Here is a 27,319-nt window from a genome sequence, read left to right as displayed (position 1 = left end):
TCTCTCCTCCCCTCCATCCCTCAAACCTCCTGCCTCTCCTGCTCTCCTCTCGAGATTCTTCCATTGCTAAACCAACGCCAACTAAAGATCAGTGCTTCTGTCTGAAATGAAGTTTTATTTGAATTTTTACGTATTTTACTGTAGCTGACACTTCTCTCCAAAACAACTCGCAGTTAGGGGCTGTCCAATATCTTTATCAAGGTCACTTTGACAGGGTCATTGTTGGCACTTTAACCCCTTAGCCACACTGCTGCTTCACTTCCTCTCTTTGCTTCAGGAAGTCAAGTGACTTCTAAAGAAAAAAAAATTGGATCAAATTACACATATGTTTTCATAAGAAATATAGCTTCACAGAAATTTGTGCTCCAATTATAAGTGTTTTGACCACTGCATGGTGAAAATTACATTCCACAGTGGTTGGAATCTGTGTTGCATGCTGTGTCTCTTAAATGAATCAAATCAATATTTTAAAGTACTTTGCAAAATTGTTTTTAGTATAGGCAGTGCATTCAATTTGGTCATGATTTCTTTTGGTTTGCATTTAACATTTCAGCCTCTAGCAATGTTGTATCATGCTTTATTTGTGTATCGCAGAAATAAAATCCGGAGGCATGTCCAATTCAATCTCTTGGCAAACTAATCTCATCTCTGCACTTAATGCAGTTCTGGGAAAACACAGAAGCTGAGGGATAACTCTCAATTCCACAAGGTTCCCACATAATGAAAGTCATGTGCAAATTACTTAACTTTAGATTTCTCTCAGCCACAGCTTCTCTTCTTTATGTTGACAAATCCATTTGAATTTTTTTCCCTCATGCCTCATCTCATTCAATTTTCCATTGTTTAAAATAAGGTGCAAGGTGTAGCTGCGCATTCTCCATGCATCCGTTCATCTTTTTCTTTCTTCAGTCTACTGTTGATAGAAGGAGTGACGAGCATATAAGGTCAGCAGTACTTCTTCAGTGAAGTACATATTTCGTCTGTGCTCTTAGGTTGTTCAAGAACTGTATTGAAGTTTACATTCTATGATAAAACATAAGACAGGAACAGGAGGGCATTCAAGGCAAAACTGCTTTACTGCAGAATGTTTTCTCTATTAGATTTGGATGGTATTTTCATATAACTGAGCTTGATAGATTTTAATTGGTCTAACACTCTTAGCTTGACCCGTAAGAACCTCCATTTGTTTAGCTCAGCCCCAGGATCTACACACTTGAGGAACCATCTCAATATTTACCTTTTAACCAACTATTGTCCATTTAAAGTGGCCCCAACTTGAAATAATTTTGCTTAAGCATACCAACCATGAATGTTTTGAATTGCGAAAATAAATTGTTATATGCAATGTGGTCTTCTTTGGCACGTAGTTATTTCTCGTGTGTGTTGACAGTGTTTTGGACATATTGCAAATACTCCAGCGTTAATATTTCCCTTACAAGGACTTCAGGATGTGTATGTTGCAGGAATTACGTACAAATAACTGCAACACATAGGTAAAAAAAATCCCAGCTAGGATTAGAAGTCAAATAAATTCCCCCCCACACACACACAAATCTTCATCCCACACTAACTGATGTGGTTTTAGATTTCATAGTGGGTCCTGTCAGTTTTAGACAAATACAGTCTTGTGATAACCTTGACACAGAGTGTGGACGGCCCAGTCAGCTCTCTGCCTCAGCAGCGCAGCTCTGCCTGTGTAAATTTGTTTGGAGTTGTCAAAACGCTGGGAATTTTAATGTAACAGCTTCCCTGAATGTCACAGGACTTAGAAAGTGTAGAATTCATTTAAGAACTGTTAACAGGATCCATCTGGCTCTCCTCATGTGGAGCAGTGTGAAGGATCGATTTCCTCCGTCACAGTTTATACAAACATGCTTCCGTACTGTATACATTTTACTGCCTGGCAGCCAGAATTTTGTGTCCACTGCCATTTGGACTGATATGAAGAGGGTTTTTTTTTTCTCAGACCTAGCACAAGCACAGATCTGAGTGAAGTCTATTTGATTGTCAGGATATTTTCTTATTTAGACTCTCCTTACAGTAGCTGGGCGATATATATTTGTAATAGTATGGAATGTGTGCGACTTTTTTTCTTTCCTCTCTACTTCCCTACACGTCTGTCTGAAGGATTTCCTTTGTGTCTCAGTGTGTTTATACGTGCTCAAATGCGATGTGGCTGTGTATAACTGTGTGTGTTCTCTGAGAGGAATTTATGTTATTTGCTGTTAACACAGCTCATAATGGAGCATTGAAATCAGAACCCCTCCAGGCCTGGGCAAATAGCGTGCTCCGCCTGCCTCAAATGATTACACCCCTCAGCCCTCAGGGCCAAACGAACCCGTTCTGACGAGGGGAAAGAATGCGATTGATCCAAACTCACCCAAAAATAATCAAATCAATTCATTTTCTCCTCTCTCAGCTATGACACTGTGCCAGTCTTTTGAAGTATTCAGCTGAAAGACTCCAGGAAAAAAAGTGCCTTAATCTTCTGAAAAACGGATCCTTTTTGCTTGGCAGTGCTGCATATGTCCATGCGTGTGTCTCAGAGAAGCCCGACTCCCCAGTACTGTTAAATGTTAGGCCTTCTCTGTGGGAGGAATTCATCTTTCTACACTGCCACAATCACAATGGAACATTATGCATTAATCCAGGCTATGCTTTCAAGTGGTGAAATTCAGTGCTTTGGCGAGAGAGGTCATTTTCAAGTAGAATTATACCGATGTAGCAACAACATTCTGCTCTTTGGACTGGGCAGACACAGAGACGCAGAAACACAAACGCACAAAAACATGCCAAACTCAAAATTCACCAAATGCTATTGCTGTAACATTTCTAGCTTTTTTGGCTAACCACAAAATTAAGTGTCCAATCAGAGAGACAGGGATCCAGCGGTAAGTTTGATTGATTTGTGCAGAAACACACTATACTGCCAACAGTGTAACTCATTGCACTTCTTATCTTGACACTGTTTTCATATGTCTCCTCTATGTGTTAAGTTGCTGTTTTCTATAATGGGCCCTCCTGGCCCCTTTGTGACGCTTCATTCTCTGTTGATGTATCACTTCGGGGATTTAGATCTTATTCAGCCTCATTGGAATGTTTTCATTAGAAGCGTTTTCACAGCTTGCTCAAGTGTACCTCTTTGTCCCTCTCATCCTCTGTCTTCTCCTGTCCATTCCCCCTCCTTCCCTCTTCTCTCGTCTCTGTCCTCCTCTCCTTTCCCCTCATCTTTTTTACTTTCCCCCTCTCCTCATCTCTCTCTTCTCATCTACCTTCTTTTTTCCCCTGCTTCTTTTCCACTACTTCATTAGAGTGAAAACAAATGGGCAGTCCAGGTTTCGAAACAGAGAGGGGAGCAAACTCACATAGTCAGCATGAAGCCGGACTAGGAAAATAATGACACTGACTGCTACTGGCCCCTTCAGGGACAGCTGGTGGAGAGAGTAAGAGTTATCATAGTAATGGAGGAGGTGAGGGAGGAGAATAGAAAGTAAAACGAGGGGTGGCCTTGAGGAAAAAAAGAATGAAAAAATTATTTAACGAATGACAGAAACTAAGAGAAAATAAAAGTAAAATTAGATAAAAGGAAACAATAGAGTGAATGCAGGCTATTCCTTTTACAAATGCCCCCCCAAAAAAAAGTGTTTTGTGTAAGCAGTTTTGAAGTGTGCTCCTATTACCTGGAGCGGCGTTCGGGGAACAGGTATGAGCACTGCTGCACCCCCAGATAGAGCAACCAGACAGACCTTGTTAAAAGAACAGTCATCCCAATCAATATGGTCGTTCCACTGGTGCATCTAGCTGCCGGGGACTATACACAGATAGGCACGGCACAGCAATTTGCAGACATAAACAAGAGCCTAATTGTTCAGGGCCTGGAGGTTTGGAGTGAGGAAAACAAAGATGAAGTATGGTGAAGAGTTAAGAGGCATTTTAACTCTCGTTTAGGAAATGAGAGTTTGGGAGTTCAGCAAAACTTTCTTTGATGAGTGTTGTTATTGTGAACGGCAGGGATCCTTAGTTTAAAGGTTTCTAAAGCGAAGGGGAATTAGGAGAAAGATACTGCATGCACAGCATCGAGTGTAAGATGGGCAGGTTCTCTGGTTCCTATTTTCCAAGCTTTGGTCCGACTTGAATGTTCAAGTCGAGAAAGTAGTTTGAAAGAGTGATTTGCCATTTGTGATTTTCAGTGTAATCTTGGAGTCTCATCCTACACAGAAGAGCTGTATTGATTGGCGGTCTTAACTGAAGCCGCCTCCTGATCATCCCTTCATCTTGTTTCTAAAGGGCAGGAGCAAGGGACAGTGAAGGAGAGAGGGTGAAATAAAGTGAGACACTGACAGAGTTCACTGAGTATCTGAAGGGAATCTCAGAATTGCCCTTCAACAAAAATCTGCCAGACACACACGCGTAAAGCTGACCTCACCTGGCTCACATACACTCACATACACACTCATGCATTTCTTTGCCTTCTCTCCACCTTGTCCTCACTTTATTTTTACCCCTCTTCCCTCTTTTTGTCTCTCTGTTTCTCCCTCCCTTACCCTCCTCTAAGCAAGGACAGCCAAGGTTGTTTGAATTTTGGATGCTACTCACATCTTTTGTTCATTCAATTAGTTCATTCAAGTTGCCCCCCTGTCTTGTCTTTCAGCCTTCCCCCTTTTTCTCCCCCTCCTCCTCCTCTTCTTCCCTCATCCAATGCTGTTTACTCATCACAATGGAGGTCACCATAATCTCATGGAGTCATGGGCAGACAGTAGACAAGACTCAGTGTGGCCTGGATACTCAGACTTGCCAATCCTGATATGTTTTGGGTAATAACTAACATTTGGCTCAATGTGTTTTTCTTTACTTCTCCCAGACATTGAGAGAGACAGCAGGTGGTCACAGCCCATTTTTAGCCTGCACGCACAGTGTCTGACAGTGTTGGTGATGAATTAGCTATTTAATGCTAATGACAATGTAGCTCCCCTCCCTGGATGGTATGTCTGTACAAATTTAATACATCCAGATGAGCTTGGGAAATTTTTGGGGGGGATTGATTAAGCTTCTGATTGATGTCCAGCTTTATAATTGATTGGAAACAGAGTAGCCAATGTATGTAAATGCAAGTTTTGCAAAGGAAAAGTGTGTAGCCAGAAATAGTGTTCCTATGACCTGTGGCTGCTAAGTGAACATTTGAGAAAAAGAACAATTTTCACCCAAGCTAAATATCAGAAAACAAAGTTACAGATTTATCATACCTGTCAAGATTTGTTCTTGTACTGACAGTGAATAGAACAAACGGGTGAAATATGTGTACACAATGTTATTCGTTGAACTTTTAAATACAGGAGTGCTTGACTTTAATTGCAGTGTTCTCATTTGATTATTCAGAATTAAGCCTTAATTCAGAATAATCACTCTACACTAGGTGGTGTTCACATGTTAGGCTTACAGATGAGATCAAATGAGTATTGCTCACTGCCTTGTTTGTAACTTTGACCAGACCACAAATCTAATCCAAGCTCTCCTCGCTCTGAAGAGTCACTATGAATTTTGTATCATGGTGTTCTTTGAACGGACAGGGTCAAGCTGTCCTTGTTCTTTATTTATTCTGAAGAACATGAGTCATGCGAAGCAAAAAATTAAACACAGTAGCTCTGTTGTGATTATCTTTAAGGAATTCAGCTTGTGTCTGACCTCCAGTAAGCCGCTCTGGAATTTCCTATAGTTTCTGGAGGGGTGTGTGTACGTATGTGTGTGTGTGTGTCTACCTACCTTACTACATTGTGCTGTTTGCCATTTGAAGAGGGAGAAGTCGTCTTAGTTAACAGGGCATTCAACCGGTCTGTTATTATCTCATTGTACTCCTCCCAGTAACAACAATACATAGTCCCTGTAGTAGGAACATGAACTCACCATCTTTGTCTCTATCTCTGGTTCTCTCTCTGTGCTTGTTACTCTGTCATGACACCTCTGTCTCTTTCTTTCTCCTGTGCTCTCTCTGTTTCTCTTTGTGTGTTTTTTACTATACCATCAGTTTAAATAACGTAGATGAAAAGTTAAACGCTGCTAAGGTTATATCTTGAACAAGTAGATTTATTTTTACTACAATTTAATATCTATTTGTCAGGTGCACTGTTTATGGTAAAAGAGCTTAGAGTAAAGGTATTCCTTGGTCCAAAATTTTGGACCCAATCTGAAACAGACCAGTGAAAGAATATTAATAGATATAAATATCCTTAGAGGGACTTGAGGACAGTATGGTCATGTCCAAAATAGACCCAAGGATAATCGGACCCAATCCAAAATGTCGTGAACTCGGACAGTCAACTTTACAGTTCATCATCTCAACAACTTACTGTATCTTATTTGTAAGACATAAGTTAATTGTGGTTACACCCATATCCTGGTGACTTTTTCTGCTTTTTCTTTGCTCCAGATAATTAAAGCATCATTTCAAGCTATGGTTTGGCATGTTTTACCTTTTATAGCACTTGATTTGAAGCATGATTTTCATGAGTTTCCATTTTAATTTGCTTTATTTTTGTGATAGTGTTTTACTGTGTTTTCTTTTCTAAGACTAACAAATAAATTGTGGAAAGCCTCTTGAGTTATGGAATGTCTTCCTCCAGTCTGCAGAGATAAGAAGGCCGATGTAAAGAGAGGGATTGGGCTGAGCCTCGTACACATTCCTTTAGTTACCTTTGTCACGCGTGATGGAGTGTGGGGTTTACAAACCTGGCCTTCAGAACCTCTTTCCCTGACCCTGTTCTGTTGAGCCCCATTCCTCTGTGAGTGCGTGCGTGCATGTGTGTGAGTGTATGCACTGACACCCTGCTTTTCAGTTCTGCTGCTATCTGATATTGTGCAGGGATGAGGGTGTGTGAGCGGGACCAGACCTTAGTTGTCGCAAGCGGTGCCTGACCTGATTTTTAAAAGCACATTCAGAGCCATGCACTGCAGATTTCTGTGAGGGTCGCTTGGCTTTCTAAGACTAAATCAAAATGTTTGAGCTCAGGCTTTCCTCGGTAAAGAGCAGTCTATTCCTTAAGCTTCCAAGCCAATGCATCAGTAGTTCATTTAGAAATATTGAATCCTTCAGAATAAGTTTGTGGCGACCTCTTTCTGTCTCTACACTTCTGAAATCCTCTGCTTTGTTATTTTGTTTCTCTTCCATACATTCCTCTACCTCTTATTGGAGACGTAGAACTATCTTTCAGTTGTCCAGTTACTCGTTTAGAAACTTTACAGCCGGGCCTTTTCCTCTGAGCAGTTTAAAGAAAGCTATAAATCTGTCCTGTTTAAATCCAGACTTGTTTAAGGTGCCTTTTACTAAGACCTAATGCACTGCATTCTTCTGCTGCCTAAATAAGCTTTTTAAACATTTACCCTAAATGTATTTACTAGTTGACTGATATACTCTGTACATGGGAGTAGACAGGGAACGGGGGGTATTTGTCTCTCTTTATGGGCCTGGGACTAGCAATGGCTGCCACATGGCCAAAGAAAATGGGGCGAAAGAAGAAAAAGAAAAAAGAACCCTGCAGACCTGTGCTGAATGTAATGAAAACACAGAGGAAATAAAAAAGAAATAGGGCCATTTTTATTGGAAGAAATAATTTTTAGTCTTATAAAAAGGACCATTGAACATATCTTTGTTTTCTTATATCTGCATGCAGATTCATTTAAATTCAGTTCTGAAGTTGTTCAAAATCAACAGTCAGTGTTTTATTGCTTTTTCCAGGGTCATTGTTGCTGTACAGCGTTCAGTGAGTTTGATATATTCAGAAGGAGTGGAGGCCATATTTTTTAGCCTTCTATTTCCTAAACTCTCTCCCTCTGTCTTTATTCCATTTCCCTCCCTTGATTGCTAGGAGCACTCAGAGGGTGTTCTCACCACGCCGGTCTAATATGATATGCATCTTCGTGTTTGTGTATCTGATTATCGATTTACGACCCTGTTCTTCTTATTCCCATTGAGAATGTGAACTGCTGCTGCATTAGTCATCTTTACGACGTGTTTTACTGTGCTGCTCACTAGAGGAAGGCCCAGCGCTTGTGTTAAATGTATACTTTACGTGGTGATAGAGTGCATTTGCATCAGAGGATCAGTCTTAAAAAAAGAGCTCACTGTTAAGAAAGAGAGCACATAAGAGCACTCCAAGAGAGAGCAGGGGTCAGCTCGGGAACTTTCCTTCACTTACCTTCAACCATCACATGTAAAAGTAGAGGAGCGGTTGTCAACAAGCACTCACACACACAACTCTTTAAAGTATTCACGTTTACTGTACAGCATGTTCAAATAAAAGGTGCTTTTTGCTGAACAGCCTATCAGACATACATCTTTTTGTTTTCCCCTCATTCCTCTCTCGCCCTCTTGTAAACCCTGACAATGGCACATTACCGTCAGCATGCATTACACCGCACTTAGATCTACAGGGCAGCATCTTTGAAGTTAAAATGGGGGAAAATATCATAAGTATAGGCTTCACTCCAGATAGCTGTGGCTGCGCTCCCAGATGCTTCTCAAAGATTAGAATCATCAGTGAGTACCGATCTGCTCTATCATATGGCTCTCCTACAGACTTGGCAGCAGGTTTGGAGGAGGGGTTGTACAGTACAGTACACTGGATTAGAACTCCCTACCAGAGCCATATATCTAAAGCACCATTCCAGTCACCAGAGGCCCCAGTACTTTCTGACAGCATTTTTAAGCTTATGTTGCCTATCAGCAAACTATCGTTAAGTACAGTTTTGCCCACTAACAAAATTTCACTCGAAGAAGAAACAGCTGAATCACTGGTTTTAAGAAGTCAGTGGCACAACTGTTGTAACCAGAGGACTCCCCTCTCTGCCAGCCAGTTACCCACAGCATTTGGTCTGACCTTCATGTCTAACATCAGCTCTGAGCCGCAAATACCAAGCAGGTGTGGTGATGTCATCACATCTCATTCAACATAACACAGAGCCATGCAAAGGGCACACAGCCTTATTCTGGAAAGAACTGGATTGTAGCTGTGAATTCTGGGAACTTGCTAGGAGAGGGTTTCTTTTACAGAAGGCTGTTGTTTTTAGGCTGGAAAAGACTTACAGTAACTCTGGTTGTTTATACAGTAGAGGAGAGTTAATGGATGCTATGATGTATAAATGTCTCTGTCAAAAGATTTTCTATCCACCGGCAATAAGTTGTTTTAAAAAATGAACGGAGGCAAATGTCATTCCAAGATGCCAATGAATTAAAATAAATCTCAAACCGGGCACAAGGAGTTTCTGTGCTGTGTTGTAACCATTTAAAATTTATACAGGCTTGGATTTTATTGATAGTAAAATATATTTTTTTCTTCGATCTTGATTGGCTTTTGCCTCTGCCATAATAAGATGTTTGAATTCCAGTTATTTGACGCCTGTTGTCTGTGACAGTAATTACATTTCAAAAGTTAAAAAGCAACATAAAAAAACAAATGTTTTGCAAGTATTTTTTTCAGCACACACTTTTATCAACAAGAGCAGCACAGGTCAGTGCAATAGTTAGTCTTTTCATGATTTCCATCAAAGTGATCTTGTTGCAACTCAAACATTTAGCGTTGCCGCAACCAGCAATTAGGAAATGATTCAGCGTTTTGATTGGGAGCCATTTTGTGTGTGCCGTGGAGCTGCACTAAATTAGCATTAATTAATGTTATGGCCTCCCATCAGTTTGACAGGTCTATTCTTTAGATCTGTTTTAATTGTAATTAAGCCCTGATTAACGAGCTGGGCAATGTTTCATTCTCTTTTCAAGAATATAGCATAATATGTTATGAAGGCAATCAGGGTTTGTCATTTTATCCGCTAATGAGGCTTAGCCATATGTCATAACAAACTTAACTTCTCTGTAGTAGCAGCTTTTGGAGGCCTCGGTTAAGCTGCTCTTCTGCTCCTGCTTTGGACCTCTGTGAAGGCAACATGCGGCTGTCTTTGTAGGCAAACCACAGGTGTTTGTCTGGGAAAAACAGGTGTGGGGTTGGCCCTGTGGCTTAGGGCTTCAGACGCTGACCAACATCTCTAGTTCAAATCTGGCCAGGCACCTTTGTTGCATCTCTCTCTCTCCCTTGCTTCCTGTCATTGCTCCACTACCGCTACTTAATAAAGGCATTAAATGTCCCCCAAAAATAATTAAGAAAAGAGGAAAAACCAGGTGTGAGGGTGATCCAACATCACATAAAAGCTAATGATCGCTATTTGGAGCCAGTTGCTAAATTTGTTGAAAAGGATCCAAGAGTTGACAGACCAGACAGTCAATGAAAAGCTCTAAATTCATGATTTAACAGAGTGGTGTGGTCAGACACCTGGGTCAAATCCCAAAAGAGGGAAAGAATAAACTGCATTAATCCTTGCTTCTGAGAACCACTGTTTTATTATTAAAATGGACTTGATTTGTTGCCTTTGCCAGGATTTATTTAACAGTTTTGTCAAAAGGATGAATTTACAGCCTGAAAAATAACCATTTTCAGCCTAACAAAAAATTCTGCCCAAAAATATCATAGGCAGCCATTAAAGCATTGCAGAAGAGGAGGGTGCACCGAGATGACATAATTAACAGTGCCAGTCAAACCTCAAAATGAACAAAAATTATGTGAAAACAGTGATGGAAATAGTGCTTTTTTGTTTGTTTCATGTATTAATTTGGGGATCAGTGGAAGCTTGAGTCACATTTCATGTACGTCATGACTTATTCGCCAAGTCTGTTTCCATTGCACTTTGTCACATTTTGTTCTTATCGATACACCAACATTTAGACTTTTCTGAATTTCCACTCAGGTTTTTTTATGTACAAATCACAAATGTGCATAAAAACAGGTGGATGGAAATGCACGTATTGTAATAATAAAATGCACTCCACAAGTTACTTTTGGTCCATCCAGTGAATCTCATGAAATCATGTATAAAAGGCACAGAGATTCAGATTATATCCTCTTTCATGCCCTGTGTGAATAAACTGTCAGATTAAAATATTCAAAAGGTCTCCTGTTTTTTGCCAGTATGGTAACATTACTGTTCACTTGATCTTTTCAGTACATGAGAGAATGTGGTAGTTTGTTTTGTAAAACTGTCTGATATTATCTATAATAATAATGTGAATTCTTTAAGGCAATATCCTGAAACACTGCTTTATTAATACATCAGCTTTACTAATAAATCATTGATCACAGTACTGAAAGTGTTGCTGGAATTTTCTCATTTCCACTCTTACCTGCCGTTTTAATGCACCTATTTTTATTTCAAGTATTATTTTAAATTGAAATGCCTTCTGCCAGTCTCTGTTGTCTTTCTCTTCAACACTGACTGGAGAGAGACCTGAGGCTGGACTGTTTTTTGGCACTTATTCTCAGAATTTTCGCTTAGCATCTGATCAGAAAGACAAAAAACATATGAAACTAAGAAAGACTTTGACCCCGTGGTCTTGATTTTATTTTATTTTTCCTGTATCGACGGTATCCTGAAAGAGTCTGTTAAGCCTCTGTGTGTTGGCGTCAAGAACCCGAACTCGAGCTCGCTGTTTCTTCTTTGGCAATCAAAGGGAAAGCTAACAGGCTGTTGTTGCCTTTTAGTCTTATTGAATTCACTTGTGCTGTGCAGAGTTTCCATCTTCCTTCTGTGACCCAAGAGGCATTGGTGGTATATTCGCTTAAACACACTTTTTTCTCTCTCTGATTCTGCTGGTTTTATCCTGACTCTGCCGATCTTTTTGTCCATCTGTCCATTTGTTTTCACAATTTCTCTACTTGACAAGGAATTGCTGATAGCGCCACTTAAAGAAATTGTGTTCAATGAACAGAAAGAAGGAATTAGACAGAAAATGACAAAACAGATCATAACCTGAGCAAGAGCCAGGGAACTCTTACCATGCTAGACTTTTCTTCCAGAAAACACAGAAACCAAAGGACTCTCGGGCAATGAGCTTGGGGAAAACTGTGAAACACTTTGTCACCGGTTTGGCAACAACGGATGACTGTGTGCTCAACATGTGTGTGAGTGTTTATACATCATTTCCCCTGGAAAGTGTCATGCTTGCGGGTGGGCGGGGGTTGGTTCTGGGTGGGTTGCGGTTAACCCCTCAAGGTCTCCAGGGTTACTCTGCCTCTGCTCTTTGTCAGATTCTCAGGCTTTCTCACTCTTGGCTCTTAGTGATGGTCTGACAGAGTGTTAGACTGGCGGGAGTGGCTATTAGCTGCTTGTCTTTCTAGTCCTCTGAGAACATGAAGGCCTCATTAGCCTTGTGAGCTCAGCTGTCCTCTGGTGCTAACCCCATTGCCATAGTCCAATTGTGTGTGTATGTGTGCATATACTCTGTGCTCTTAAGAAATTGCCTATCCTTCATATTAGTCTAGTACACTGCCATTTTGACAGGGCACTAACAGTTCAATCTGTGTTTCTGTTTATCTTAATAAGGCATCATGTGGCGATTCAGTGACGCTCGACAGATTTTTTAATTACTCCATTTAAATGAAGCAATATTTCTGTTACATTTATATGGTTTGAAGCTGATTGCCTCTTTTTAATCTACCCAGGACTCCCTGGAAATCTGTTCTGATACTGCATGGGTGAAGGATTCTTGAATGATTCTGAAATAAAGTGCTTGATTGGTTGACTTACACAATATCATGATATGCTCAGTGTGTTAATGCAGGGCTGGACAATGGACCAAATTCATCAAATTACCAACATCATGGGTCTTTCACATACCTAAATTTACTAATATTGCAAATTTGATAAATCGCTATGAAGTAACAATAGCTACAACAAACTAACATCTAACCAGAAGTTCAAACAACCAATCAGTTAAATAGCCCAGTATCTTTAAAGGATGGGTTAAAAATTTTACTACACTGTATTAAAATAATAGCCCATATGAACATTAAAACAGGTTTTGCTTGCTGTAATAATTCCTCCTATTCATGCTGGACATTAAAAGAACCTTTCATGATGCACTTCCAATGTAACGGATGTCCATAGTCCTCGAAAACAAATGACTCAGTCGACCTTGGGTTAAGATTGATTTGCCAATGTCCATTAATATTTGGTCATGTGTAAGTCATTGAGGTAAATCTGATCATTTGAGTGTGTGTGTGTGTGTGTGTTTTGCAGGTGAACGAGGAGACGGTGGAGAGGCTGGTGGTCCAGTACCCTCACATTGTTTTCAGCACGGTGATGCAGGACTGCAAGAGAACCCTGGAGAGAGCTTATCAAATGGGCTGGAGCCCCAACACATCGAACACTTCGTAGCTGCTGCTGGATCACACACGCACACATACATACAAACACACACAAATACACATAGCTACACAGAGGCCCTTTTTGTGTACAGACACACATACACAATATTTGCAGCTCAGTCATGTTTGCTTCTCATCCACTGTTCAAACATGCATGTGAACATGTAGCTACACACTCACAGACAAAGGTCCAGTCCATCAACTGTTTCATTTGAAGCAAATCTCCCATTTTAATAATTTAAGTAAAATATGGGCTGGCTAGTATTTTATAATTAAGTGAGACTTCACACACCCACCACTTATTGGTTTTAGTCAACTTGACTGAATCGTCCTCATCATCATCGGCTTAGGTATTCTCAGACTAGTTTGTTTTGGTGCAAAGCAGTACACTATCAAGTGTTTTTGATACCTACATTAAGTGAGTGTTACTCAGTTGATAGAGTATTAAACCTCCTACATTTTAAGTCCTCCGCATCACCTTGGATGGACTGAAGGTAAAGATGCATGAGGAGGGGGGGCGGACTGGTCTTGAACATGTGAAAAAGATCCAAACTAACGCATCATTTAATCAAAGACATTCAGTGATGGTTGGACCAGAATTGTTTTTAGTGAGAATACATTAAAAACAGGTTGTCGCCTCTAACTGGAACCAGTGTTCCTGAGCACTGCGCCCATGTCAGCCCTCTGCAGTGTTTACAGTGCAAACTGAACGCAACTGCTGCAATGAGATCGCACTAGACAGAGCAGAGACTTGGAGATCAGGAGACAACATCCCACAACTTTGGTCCGGAAGACAACTGAACTGCCAGGGCTTCAGACCTCACTTGAGGCATTTTGTGAAATCTGTGATGTTTATTTTGTCCATTTAGAAGATTTTTCCTTTCTTGGATGTTCAGTACAGTGTTAAAGGCATTTGTAGACTCATATGCGTTGAGATTGTTGACAAGGCTCCCAATTAGAGGACAGAGCTCTTTGCTGTGACTTAATATGCACATTGTCATGGTACAGAATAAAGATTTAGGCCAGGATCAGTCAAAGCCCTGGCAAATGCATGGCAGGAAAACAGCACTGATTATTTCTCAAAAACTGCATGTTTACATAGAGATTCTCATCTTATTTTTTCAGCTATAGAGATATTGTCTGCAGATAATCTGACGTTGAAATTAGCCTCTCTATGACTTGGGAACAATGCTGTTTTTGATGCCATGCATAGATTTAGGGTTGACTGAGCATCACATTGAGTCAGTACAGAATGAAATCAAACAGTGCTTGAAATAGAAGTTGCCTTTACCCTGGGTCATGTTATCAGAATATTAGCCACAACCACCGTGATGACAGGTAAGAAAAAACGTTGCCTTAAGTGGTTAATAGGTAATTGCCATCCAATTAGCAACCTGAAATCGACCCAGAATTTACTAAAGAAATGTTTATCTGCTCTGAGTTTATCTGATACCATATTCCCATTATTTGATCTGATATATACATATAAATAAATACTGTGTGGGATTTTCTTAGCCTAATATTGGTTTTGAGCATATAGTTGTAACATTATCTATGTAGCAATACAAGGAGGGATTTATCTTTCTTAGTGGTGTAGGATGTAAAGAAAAAACTGGTTTAGGCCTATAACCAGGGCCAGTAGGTAGGTAAGAGTTGATCATTTTCCATCTATTCTATAGAAACTCAGTAGTCTACAGTTAAAAATGCAAATAACCAGGGTATTTTTCTATGGTGTGAACCAGCTCTGGGCTCAGCCTCCACACACTGTCACTCAGATATGAACAATAGCTTACTGAGTTTAGGATTTGAGTGGAACGGTAAACTTTCTACAGCATATAGAGATTTCAGACAATTAAAAACATGTTCATTTTACCCATGTCAGAATTTGTAGACTTTAATCAATTGAGAGTTTCTCCCTCCGCCTGTTTTTGTTCTGTTTCTGTTCTTTTGTAATCCCCATATGCACTTTCTTCTCTGCTAGATGTTGACACACTTGATTCCTGATTTGTTAAGGCAACCGTAAATGACTGGATTTACATAAAGATGAATAAAACACTACTACTTCAAGCTTTTTTTCTCTTTTCCTTTTGTATGTGTGGAATTGAGGCAGGAGAAGAATATTCAGAATGACAGTGGAATACTTTTCCGCTCATTTTACATCATCTGTGGACTGCAGGTTTTTCCAAGACTTACATCAATTGCATTTCAACGACCACAATGACTATAGTGTTAGCCATGGTGAAATTTAAATTGAACGCAGTTTGCATCTGTATTCTCAGGTAAAATGCAAATAAGGATACCAGCATGTTTTCCATCATAGCCTTGGAATGTGCAAGTATGACACAGCGAAGTCTGTGTATTGTTAGAAATAAACGTTTTCCACATATACCCATGCATTGATTATCTTTTTTCTATTTTGCACCGTGACACAACAATCAACCTGCATTTCCATTAAGGTACACTTGTGATGTCAAGGTCAGAACTATTGTCACAATCACAGGAGCTTCACATCTGAGACAAAGTGGGGAGACATCAGCTTGCTGCCCAGCAAGAGAGCAAAGGCCTCAAAGACCTAAAAAGCTGTCACTCAATATGTCCCTTTCAAGTGCCCATTTTACTGTTGAATGTGTTTGTGTTGTTTCAAGTCAAACACACGATCAAACACGGGAGATAGCATCAAAAAGGATGCGAAGGTTTGTTCTTCCCAGATAGATTCTTTGTGTTGTCAACACAATTTGTGTCAACTCGAGGAGCAATTTACTTAAGTCACAGCTAAAAGTTTTTTCTAATCTAAATCTCTATCAGCAAGTTTCTGTTTCATTTTTTATCAAGTAGAGAATACATGGAGCAAACACACATCTTACTTGCAGAGATAAGTGAGGAGAACTTGTAATTGTAACTCATATATTTTAAACTTACATTTTCCACTTTTACACAGGGAATGGACACACCAACACCTGTGGAATAACCAGTTACCATTGCTCTACAACAATTATGATTGAAAAGTTTATATTGTTTATATTTATATAATTATATTGAAAAGTGTCTGGTGTATCTTTTCCAATACCTCTTTGGAACAGTCTTATATTATAAGCTTCACAAGGTAGTATTTGTTACAGAAATGGGCTATTGTGTTGGATTGCAATAGATTTCACAGGTGTTCATTATATTGTGTCCACCTCTTGTAACTGTTTGAACAACAGCTGCTTGAATCTGAGCAGATTGTAAATCTAAAACAACAGTTGAAAAGTTGTTTATCACTTAGATTTTCAATGAAATTTTCTGAAAGAGCTGTTGTTTGCGTGATGTCATGTTTGCACAGGAAAAATATGAAATTTTGAACAATTCTTTTAAGATGATCTTTTTTATAATTATTTTTAGTATTTTGCCTTTATTAGATAGTGGCAGTGTAGATACAAGCAGGAATCATGGGGAGAAAGAAAGAAAGAAGGGGGTATGACATGCAACAAAGTTCCTCGGCTGGAATCAAACTACACCCACGGGGTTGTCTGGGGCAACAGCCACACTTTCTAACTCGCTCTTCCTCTCCTCTGCACTCCCTTCTGATCTCACTTCCTCTGTGCACTCTTATTAGATAAACAGTCTAAAAGTGCAATTATTGTTGCGAGGGGAGTCAAGGCCTTGCCGTCCATGCCCTTTTTCACCAACTGTAAGATGTAAGAGAGAAAAATATTCACTGAATGTTCCCTCTGGTGTAATTTCGTAGTTGTGTGTTTAGCTAACACTGTATGTCAGCATAACAAAGGTGGGTAGAGCGAGGGTCAGGTATTGCCAGTGAGACTCTGTCCTTCATTGAAGAGGTTTTCAATGTTACTTCTCCAGCAAGAAAAATCCTCCTTCAAGAGCTTGTACTTCATTGGCCCTGACAAGCAGAGACATTAATAATTTGGCATTTGGTTTGGTCTCCTCTGCATCTGTTGAAGGCCTTCTGATTTTAGAATGACAGGGTTTTTTAATACCTCTGTTGCAAATGAGCTGATCTCCGTGCACTCCGCTCCCATTTCTCTCTTGGGTAAATTATACAGCTTGCCGAATTGTACTGCCGCCAATTAGCGCCTTTGCAAATGTGAGTGTATGCCATCGATTCTCCTGCTGATTGAGGTGGATTCCATCAATGGCTCACACTCCTCGAACTTCTGCAATATTCATCAAGGTGGAAGGAGGCGTTCGTCCAGCACTTGGAAGAGAGACTGCCCTCTGGAAAGGAAAAGAGTGGCACGGCAGAATAGCAATTCAAAGAAGTAATTAAACTTGGTAAATATTCATGTGGTCATTACATTTTTAATGAGGTGCTGATAAGAATTGACGCTGACCATAGGACATTTGTTATGTCGGACCTGCAAGGACGTTAGTCTAGTCTTTCCAAGAAATTAGTATTTTTCAAGACCTAATCATAGCTGACATTGACGGATGTCCTTGACTGAAAAGGTAGGGGCTCCTTTGAACTTCCTCACAAGAATTGATACAGAGCATCTAGTCATGATGAAGTCTGTGTTTTAGAAACATGGCAGTCCATCCTCCTTAAGCATTGGTGTGTTGTCAAGAACTAAGTATGTCAGAGCCTTTGAGTTTGTAATGCATCAGAGCAAGACGTGGACACTTGTGAGCAAACATTACATGCAGTAACATGCAGTAACCAGCCAATGGTGGTACCCATGATAAGGTTGGACAGTACTTGATCGTATCTACTGTAGTAGACATATGATATAATGCAGCCCCTGTCACTAGTTTTGAAACATCTGTCCATTTTATACCAAAAACTCTGTACAGTGCACAGCAAGTTTCATCTTCATAGCTTCCTTAAACAAGTCATGTCTTGTCTTAATGTATTTTGCATAACCTTGGTTGTCCATTTTTGCCTTAGAAACCTTCCTCGTGGTTAAAGGGTCTCCTCTTTCTTCCACTTCCACTTACTGGAGGGTCTACTCTGCTAAAGCTTCCCTTCATCCTATTCATCCTACACTGAATCAACTTTACTCTGGCACCTCCCAGCATTCCTTCCGCTTCACCCCTGCCCTCTCCAAACCCAGATTCTTCCTTTCTCTTGGAAATTATGTCAATCATTTGTCTGCATCTGGCCTGAGTGCTCCAAGAGCTTCAATATTTATCAACATATAAAAAAAAAATATTTACTGTCCATCATCATATACTGTTCTCACCCCACTCCCTGGGGAGCAAGGAGGAATTTTGCCTAGCTACCAGTGGTATTCTGCCTGCCCGTTGACGTGTGTTGATTCTGCAGTTGGGAAAGAGCGTTCTGTTGAATAGTGAAGATGTTAATGGGTTGACTTTGTAACTGACACTGCCTTTGAGCTGCAGGAGCGAGCTCCAGAGGAGTTCAGGCCCAGCCGAGACCCACAGAGAACACCAGAAGAGAGTGTTTGAATTACACTGGCTCGTTTACTTGTTTTGGATGGTTAAAGTCAGTTAGAGGAGGACAAATGTTCCTCCTAGTCACTGCATCTGGAAATTGAACTTGAACATGATAGACCCCGGCAGTCCTTGGCTTGATGTATGAAGATTTATGAGTATGAATTCCCCTATAATGGTTTGCCTCTCACCAGGGGCTACGACTAAACCAGCTTTCCTGTCCAACCTCATGAAGATAAAAAGAAATGAGATTTGTTAATCCACCAAATTTTGACATCTCCCCAATAGGCTCACTCCTGCCGCCTGGGGAAAATATCAACCAATGAGTGCCCTCAAAAACGTGAGGTGTGCGGAGTATGTGTGTCGGCAAAGATAATGAAGTCACTGTGACTCCCCCTCGTTGTATGGCTCCATGTAGATGTTGTCTCTCTGTCTTTCAAGCTGGCGTTAATTGCGGTGTTTAGGCAGAACTCACTCTAGCTTCTAAATGGCAAAGGTTAATTAGCAACAGAAGGATCTCCACACAAGATATGTTGACATTTACATTTCCTTCCTGGCTAAAATGAGAAATAGCCCCATTTGGTGGCATTGGGATGGGAAAGGGGAGAAAAACGATTCCTCTACAAACATCCTAATTTCTATGCAAGGCTTGGTGTTGATATGCAGATTTGGCAGTTGGATGACATTTAAAAGTAGTTAATTGTGCAAATCTTTGTTTTAGACTGGAAAGGTCGTGGATAGTGAGAGTCTTTCATCATGAACTACCCCCATCAGCACAGCTGCAGAGAAGGGAGGGGGGTTTGTTGGTTTCTCCGCTGACCGCCTTATAAAGTCGCCCATCGCTTTTCAAGGTGGTTCATGAATATTTATATGCACAAAGTCTTTGGAAAATGAAAATTAATCTGCAGCCCGACGGGAGATGACTTGGCTATCTGTTTTCACCAAAGAACGTAATTCTCCCCATTCAGGACGAGAATGCTCCATTGTTTTCTTTCTCATATTCCTAAATGTCTGGATATCATATTAAGTATGTTGCTTCTTGATGAGAGACAATTTAGTTTTATTACAATGCGTTCTTGCTCTTATTACAGCACAACTCAACAATTTTGTAATGTTTCTCTTATAAGATTTGTTTGTGTTTGGCTATCATCACTTAGCTATTGCAATTTTTGGGATAAACTTACACAGGAAAAACATTCCTTTTCTCTGGAAGCAATATGATAATGCTAAATAGATTTATTGCATGTAATATTTTGTCCATATTTTGGATATTACCATCTAACCGGCAACACTGGTGAGAAAGCACAATGAATTAAAGATACAGCAGGTGCACAGATTGAAAATTTTACACGTGGTTTCACCTGAATAGCACAAATGGATACATAATTGCTCCATTTCATCACTTCCCTTCTCTGGGTGACATTAAAGGGAGCTCTTTGAGAGAACAGAATAAGCATGAATACATCCAACTGGGGACTTGAGCAATGCTCAAATCTGATCATGCATATTTCTATTTGTCTTTCAGCTGAAAAAAAACTCTCTCTTTGATTTAGCCACCATTAGGGTTCCTCCAAGGATACGCTGGTCTTGTTTGCTCGCTGAAATAACTCACGCACATTTAATCAACGCCTGATTCACCGACCGTTTTTTGTTTTCTCCTTGAAGCACGATCTCACATCCTCCCCAGGGTGGTTTTCATCAATTAAAACAGTCCAGCCCTGTTCTAAAGCTACAGATGGCCAGCGTCAGACCCAACCAGATTCAGGGTCTCCCAGCCAACTGCTCTGACATGTCAGACATGCTGGTATGCCTTGTCACTCCCCACTCCTCCACTGTAACAAAGGTTGGGCCGACTCCCCTCTGGAGCGCCAGGCCCAAGTGGCTCGCAGAGACGTGAGGCGTGACGGAGCTCCAGTCTCAAGGCCAAGAGTGCACCCCCAGACCTCCTTTCAAAGCAGCCCCTCCTTTCTCCCCTCCTCCTTCTGAAACCTAGTGTCCATTTAATCCTTCTTCAATTCCATCTCTCACCACCCAAACCCTCCAATCAACACCCCCTCTGCTCCCTCCAGAACAGTCACATACACACATTCCTCTTTGCATTTTCCTCACTGAATTTGCCCGTCATTTTCCATTTCCAAACCTCACACGCTCACGCTTGCTACTCGCCACCTCTTGGCCCCTCACCACCCCAACCGCCCAGTCCCTCCACCCACCTCGGTTGCTTTCCAGGGGTGTGTATTTCACGCCCTGGTGGCTGGACAGGCTCTGGGTGATTTCCCAAGGTGGGGGCTGAAGGTTGGGCAGGAACCAGTGGTGTGGAGTGATGTCAGAGCAGGGACTAGGATTTGTGTGCCTGTGTGTGTGGTGTCACGGCATATCTATGTGTCTGGTTGTGTAGGAGTATATAGTTTGAACTCCCTTCAAAAGGCCAGCTGTACAAATGCTGCTCTGAATGAGAGAGAGGTGTTGAATTAACAAGCCATACGAGGCACCCTATTCTCCTGTGTTGCTCCATACACTGACCTGGCAATAATGAGGCAGAGACACATTACAATGGTTCTTTATGGGTTATGTTCTGAACATTACTAGACCAAAGGGGCTAATGCGCTGGTGTGCGGAAAGCCAGATGAAATGACAGTGCAGCGAGCCAACTGAGCGTAATGAGAATATTGTGTTTTGAATAAACCGAAATGGGGTGAATTTGCACAGGATGTAGGCCAAGGTAGCGTTCCCTGCTGTGCTCTGTAGACAGTGTTCGGGGATCTTTTTCAAACCAGCATGACATTGCTTCCTCTGCTGTGGCTGGTCTCTAAAAAACAGGCCTTATTTATTTATTTACCTCTATTTACTCAGGCTAGTTTGACCGAGCGTGCCAGGCTGCTTTCAGAAACGCCCTGCTTCACCCACATTCAGTTACACACATTCGCACCTCTGGGAGCCAAGGTTTCCCCACTGTTGTTCACCGAGCGTTTCTACTTGACCAGCCGGGTGTTAATTGCCTTGCTCAGGGTCACTTCCGCAAAAGTTACTTGGGAATGTGCTAGCTTTTTCTTTTGCTCTGCCCTCATGTTCCCAGCTCAGGGATTTGAAGAAAAAGCCTTCCAGTCAAAAGCCAAATTCTCCTCAGTTACCCTCATGGTTGGTGCAGAAATAGGAAGACAGAGAAAAGCTTTTTGAGTAAGCTTCAAGTTTTCTGAAGCACTCTCTGAATGACCTGCTCACCATGCTCAATAGGAATGTCATAATGTCAAATGCAGACTCCTCGCTCATTGTATTTGGTTCCATTTTATTGTCCTTTATTGTCCTAGTGAACTGTCATCAGTGTAATTAGCTAAAAGTCTACATGTCAACACTGTGGCTACATTCAGCTACGTGACGACCAAGCACGTCTCTCCAACTTTCTTTTGTTGCTCTTGTGTGATGTAGTTCATTTTTAGCCAGAAATGACTTTATCAAAAGGAGGCAGGATTCGTATCTCAAAACTAAACATGTTGAACAATACACTGGCACCAGCACCAGTGCCAGACTTTGAGTGTATATGTGTGTGTGTGTGTGTAGGCATGTGCATCAGTGGCTCTGCCTATAGGCGTACAAGACCAGCTTCCAGGAGTCTTGTCTGCCTGTCCAACTCCCACCATTGTAACGCCATAAAAACATGTAAAGCCACTATTCAGGAAATTAATGTGGTTAAAACACTGACAACCTGTCTCCTCACAGCTATTCTCAGAGTTTTTTTTAAAGATCCTGCTGTTTGTATTGAAAGGAAACAAAAGGAAGGGTCAGACAAGGGGGAATTGTTTTCCTGTTCTCTTTGAATGGTTTTTCTACTTTACTTTGTTCCTCATTACTCAGATTTTTCTAAAATTCAGTTTTTTTACGTAAGCAATCTTATTTTAGATGAGAGGTTCAGCATCGTGTCAAGTCAGTGCTGTTGCCTAAATTTCAAAATTCTAAACTAAGAGACTTTGATTCCAATTTATAAAGTAACACTTTGATTTGATGAACAATTACAGCAAAGAATAAATAAACTGAGTTAATTAAGTTTTCTTTCAGGAAATGTGGGAAACCTTAATCATGGCCGCAATAAAAAAATATATGCACATAATGGATCCTCTATATTTTTGGACTGTGAAATAACAAACTTTAGACAGAGATTGTAACATTACTAAATAATAAACTCAGCCAAAGCAATTCAAACTTTTTTTTGCAGTAACACAACTTTCTCAGTTAAATCTAATACTTTAATAACCTCCAAATTTATGCTGTTATATAGACATGTCACTTTTCATCCGCAGTGGAAAATGTTTGAATTTCCCCACTGAACCACAAACAGTAATAAATGTGTAAATAGCTCCAAAAGCATAAATCAGCAAAAGGCAGCCTCTTCCAAATCCATCTCAGCCAACACAGATAAGATACGCCACATTGGGTCATGACAAGGTAAAGAAGAAATAATAAGAGCTGAGACAACAGTCATTGAAATATCGCCAGTATCTGATTGGCCTGATGGCTTTGTTTGGAAGCCAAGTAAATGTTTCCCTGGAATGGTTCTTCATGCTTTCTTGATGGACAATAACAGAATATTTCCATAAAAGAGGATGAACCCATCCTGCTGTTGTTTACAGTTCCTTTTTTCCACTCTGGATCTTTTATCTATCTTTTATCTCTCTGGCTTGTCCTCACATGTCTGTTTTTCCAGAACTGGTGTTTGGCTTTAATTTCTCTTCTAGCCTGTATATCAAAGAGAAGGCAGGTGTGGTCTGTTAACACTGTGTCAGGCAGATGATCAAGATTTGCTTACTGTAAGCGGGAGGATCCAGGTCAGCTCTGGTCAGGACGACTGCTTGTCTGAATGGGAAATGATTTGCAGTTCACTGGAGGAACTCAACTGACTGAATCTAGGAATAGAGGAATGAGACCAATATGAGCAATCCGCCTGACTTTATCATTGGATTAACAACACCCTCAGGAACCTCTGCAGCCATGTAAATATTAGAAATTAAAACATTAAACCTGTTGCCTGATTGATTGTGTGTGATTAGACAGCGATAGAGTGTGTCTCTGTGTGTTTGCCTATGTGCATGTGTGTCTGCATGAGAGTGGGATTGTATTTTAAATGCAAGTGTGTGTTTACCCACACACGGTACAGCAGACAAACTCTTGCACACAAGGAAGTGAAAGACAGCTAGAAAGTGTAAACTGAGACAGCAAAAAGAGAAAGCACAATGGAGATAAAGATTACATGAATAAAGGGTAAACTAAAAGGAAGAAATATACATTTTTCACACTGCAAAGATAAAAATGATTAGGAATTTCCAGTTTGTTCACCTCAACAGGTGCATGTGTGGAGCAGTAGATTTGTCCTCCCACAATCCAAAATGGAAAGGAAGATGATTACACAGTCACTCGAAATATTCCAATTTATATGTTATACAGCAAAACACTGATGACTGGTATATAAACTCTATGCTATAATAATTACTCTAAGTGAGAAATATCTTCCTAGGCTAGTTGTACCGTTTTAGCTACTCCATAGAAACATAAACTCTTTGTGAATGAATACTTTTAATTCTCTATAAGTTTAAATGACTACATATTGTGATAGGAGAACAAAATTAACTCAGCACATTAGATTAAGAAAGTAATTGGCGTGAATCTTTGACTGTCATGGAGTCAGGTCTGCAGAATGGGATTTTTAAATAAAGACAGAACGTATTTTCTCTCACTTTGTCTCTTTTCCTCTCAGATTAGTGATGCTACACAAAGCGAAACAGCTGCTCACATGAAATAATGACTTGGAAATTACTTTTATTCGGAAATATGAGAACCAACAACTGCATTGTCCCTATAGTTTATACTGTGCACTTCAAATGTAACAAAGCAATTAATCTTGATTGTGCACATCACTCATTTACTCATAATTGATGGTGATCTTTTTAATAAAAAAGTCCATATTGACAAACATCTGGCAGCAGATGACAGGTTAACCTTTGTAACATGGATTACATGGATTCATTACTGTTAACTGAGGGCAGTTGAGGTTTGTGGCCTCAGGGCACATTTCCTGTTAATCATCCAAATTTTGACTATGCCCCAAATAATCAAAGGCTCCCTAACAAAAATCTTTTGCTTTCAAGATTAATTGTTGGCAGTTCTATATTCTCTAACACCCAGACCAACTACAGCAACAGACTCATACACCTTGCGGAAGGACTCCATTCATCAGCCTGTCAGTTCAATAATATCAATAGCCCCGTGGCCAGTGGTTAATCCAGCTACTTAGAGGTCCGCAGAGCCACACCTCTCCTCTGATCACAGCAGATGTGTCCAATTCTCAGCCACCCTGGTGCATTTACTCACTCGATTCTAATCACAGTCTCTTTTTGTTTTCCTTCTTCCTCACCCAGACTCTTGAATAGACTTGACCAGGAGAGATAATCAGGCTGCGAGACTTTGTATTAAAGGTAGTAATTGCAGCGACATACAAGTGTCCCTACATAGCCTTCAATGTCTTTAAGAACACCATTACAGTGCATGAGAACAATGCAAATTTCCAGAGAAAGGCTGTGTCTGTCTATGTTTTTTCCTGAATGGAGCAGCTCTCTGTGATCACAGGGGCTGCTCCACGATCTGTTATTCTGGTGCTTTCTGGTTGTCTGTCTCTCTGTATTACTCCCTGCAGACCTCCCCCTACTCTGATCCGGGATCAGCAAGCTTTAACAGTGAGGATTGTCCCGAGTGTGTTTCTCTCAGTAGGCCTCTCTGTGGAGGAGGATTCTCTTACACAAGAGCTGCGCCCTTAAACGCGTCTGTCAGTTCTTGATTCCATTGATTTTCCACAGTCTGAAGGCTTAAAGCTGCTTATTTGAAACTGTCTTTTTTTCTCTGTATGTGTTTGAAAGACAGAGAGGAAAAAAACAGTTTGTGTGTTTGTCTTGTCGGGTTGATTCACAAACATGAGAAGTGACCCTCATGTGTACATGTGTGAAAGACACGGGGTCGTGGCCTTGGCTAGCCCTCATCTTTCTAACTCCAGCCTTTGTCCCTCACTGCCACAAACTGCCTCTCTCTGGCTCTAACATTTCTCCATCTGACCCAAACCCTCATCACCTTTATCCCTCCCCTTCCACTGCATCAGATCCATGAGGTAATAAACACAACAACCAGCCTGACCTGTCAGAAACAAAGCTCATAGTAGAACGCAGCTCTGTCTTGAATGACAGAAATCTCTTTTTCTCTCTTTTCCTTCTCTTTAGAGAAGTCAGAGTGATGTAGAGAAAAGTGTATTGACTTTGAAGGTTGGCTACAGAAACATCACAGGCGTTGTGCTCAAAGCTGTCCGAGGTAAAAAGCAGATCAATACTTTTCATATTCCGCTGCGGTGGAGTGCTATCGACCAGGGCCTCGACATAGCCACGCCGCTTCACAACCAGCATGGCGCGTCGTTCCAAAACGTGCTATTTTAATCAGAGAAAGACACTCTATATGTCTGACAAGCCTGCTCTCATCTCCATCCACTACACTCTTCCTCTTTGTCTTCTTTTCTCCCCTCCTGTCCTTTCCTCTCCAGTCCTCTCGTCTTCTTGAGGATTGATGGATCAGAAAAGTGGTTCCATCCACAGAATAACAGTCTAAAGAGAAGCTGTCAGAACCAAAGTGACACAGAGAGATAGAGACATCCTCCGGAGTGCATGTGTCGTTACAAGACAGGGTGACACTTAAGAGGCTGTTTGACAGTGTAAGTAGTAGAGCTGGGGCTCAAAGTGTTCTTTGCTGGTGGCGAAAAACAGGCGCTCCTACAGTTTAAAAGTGATGATTTTCTGCCCTGTTTCTTCTTCAAGAGGCCTGACTTATGTCTATTTCATTGTTCAAACTTCATACTAGAGACACTCTCATTCTTGAATTCAAATATACACATAAGTCCATATACACACTTACCTCCAAACACCCTCCAGTAAATTGTTTGCAGTTTTTGGACCCTTCTGCCCTTCACGATGTAATCCAGAAACAGTTGGAGGCCTGTGTGTTGATGACAAGCCTGGGGCCCAATCACATTCATTCCACTTAATGTGATTTCACCTATCCTGCTGCTGCTGGCCTGGACCCCTACTGTCAACCTGATATAGCCAGCATATCTGCTGTGCTTCTCTTTACCTGTGAAAGACTCAACGCTGTCATTGGCAGAAATAGCAGATCATGATCATCATCATGCTCATCACCACCACCAGTGCCGCCATCACTCTTACTATCATCATGTTCATCTTTACTATCACCATCATCTTATAGAGCGTGCAGTAGGTATCGCTGTCAGAATGAGGGTTTGAAATGTGAAAGGGGAGGGAGAGGCAGCAAACAATAGCATCTCGTCTATGTGTTTACAGCATTGCCAAACAAACCATGGGCTGAGAAGATTCATCGCTTTTTGTTTTAATAAGGGACAGCAAAGTCATAGTGAACTATTGTCTTCTTCATTACGTGAAATGCGTGCAAACGTTTTTATCCTCCGTATCATGTCCAATATGTGCATGCATCATTTCCTGTTTCCACAGTGCTTGGGCATGCAATTTGAGTCCAACATGGAAAAGTGGACAGTTAAACCAGAATGGAAACACATTATATGGATATTGCTGAAAAATTTGTAACCATAAATACCATTAAAAATGGGGTATTTAAACGTGTTTTCTGAA

General features: G+C 40.8%; 1 protein-coding gene and 1 long non-coding RNA gene across 2 annotated transcripts in view; one reads left to right on the top strand and one right to left on the bottom strand.

Moving 5' to 3' along the window:
* The window catches only part of fbxl17 (F-box and leucine-rich repeat protein 17), a 214,710-nt gene extending 199,402 nt beyond the window's left edge, over nt 1–15,308 (top strand). Inside the window, exon 11 of the mRNA XM_044195885.1 lies at nt 13,114–15,308. Coding sequence (XP_044051820.1) covers nt 13,114–13,251 — 138 coding nt within the window. The 3' untranslated portion in view covers nt 13,252–15,308. The remainder of the gene's footprint in view (nt 1–13,113) is intronic.
* Nucleotides 15,309–16,687: 1,379 nt separating this feature from the next.
* LOC122876252 lies at nt 16,688–26,757 on the bottom strand. The gene is made up of 3 exons (XR_006378047.1): nt 26,571–26,757; nt 23,434–23,530; nt 16,688–17,459 (listed from the first exon to the last, which is right to left on the bottom strand). It is a non-coding gene; the product is annotated as an uncharacterized LOC122876252 (long non-coding RNA).
* Between the last annotated feature and the right edge of the window lie 562 nt (nt 26,758–27,319).

The sequence above is a fragment of the Siniperca chuatsi genome, linkage group LG5 (assembly GCF_020085105.1).
Source record: "Siniperca chuatsi isolate FFG_IHB_CAS linkage group LG5, ASM2008510v1, whole genome shotgun sequence".
NCBI lineage: Eukaryota > Metazoa > Chordata > Actinopteri > Centrarchiformes > Sinipercidae > Siniperca > Siniperca chuatsi.
This window is presented reverse-complemented; position numbering and strand designations above follow the sequence as displayed.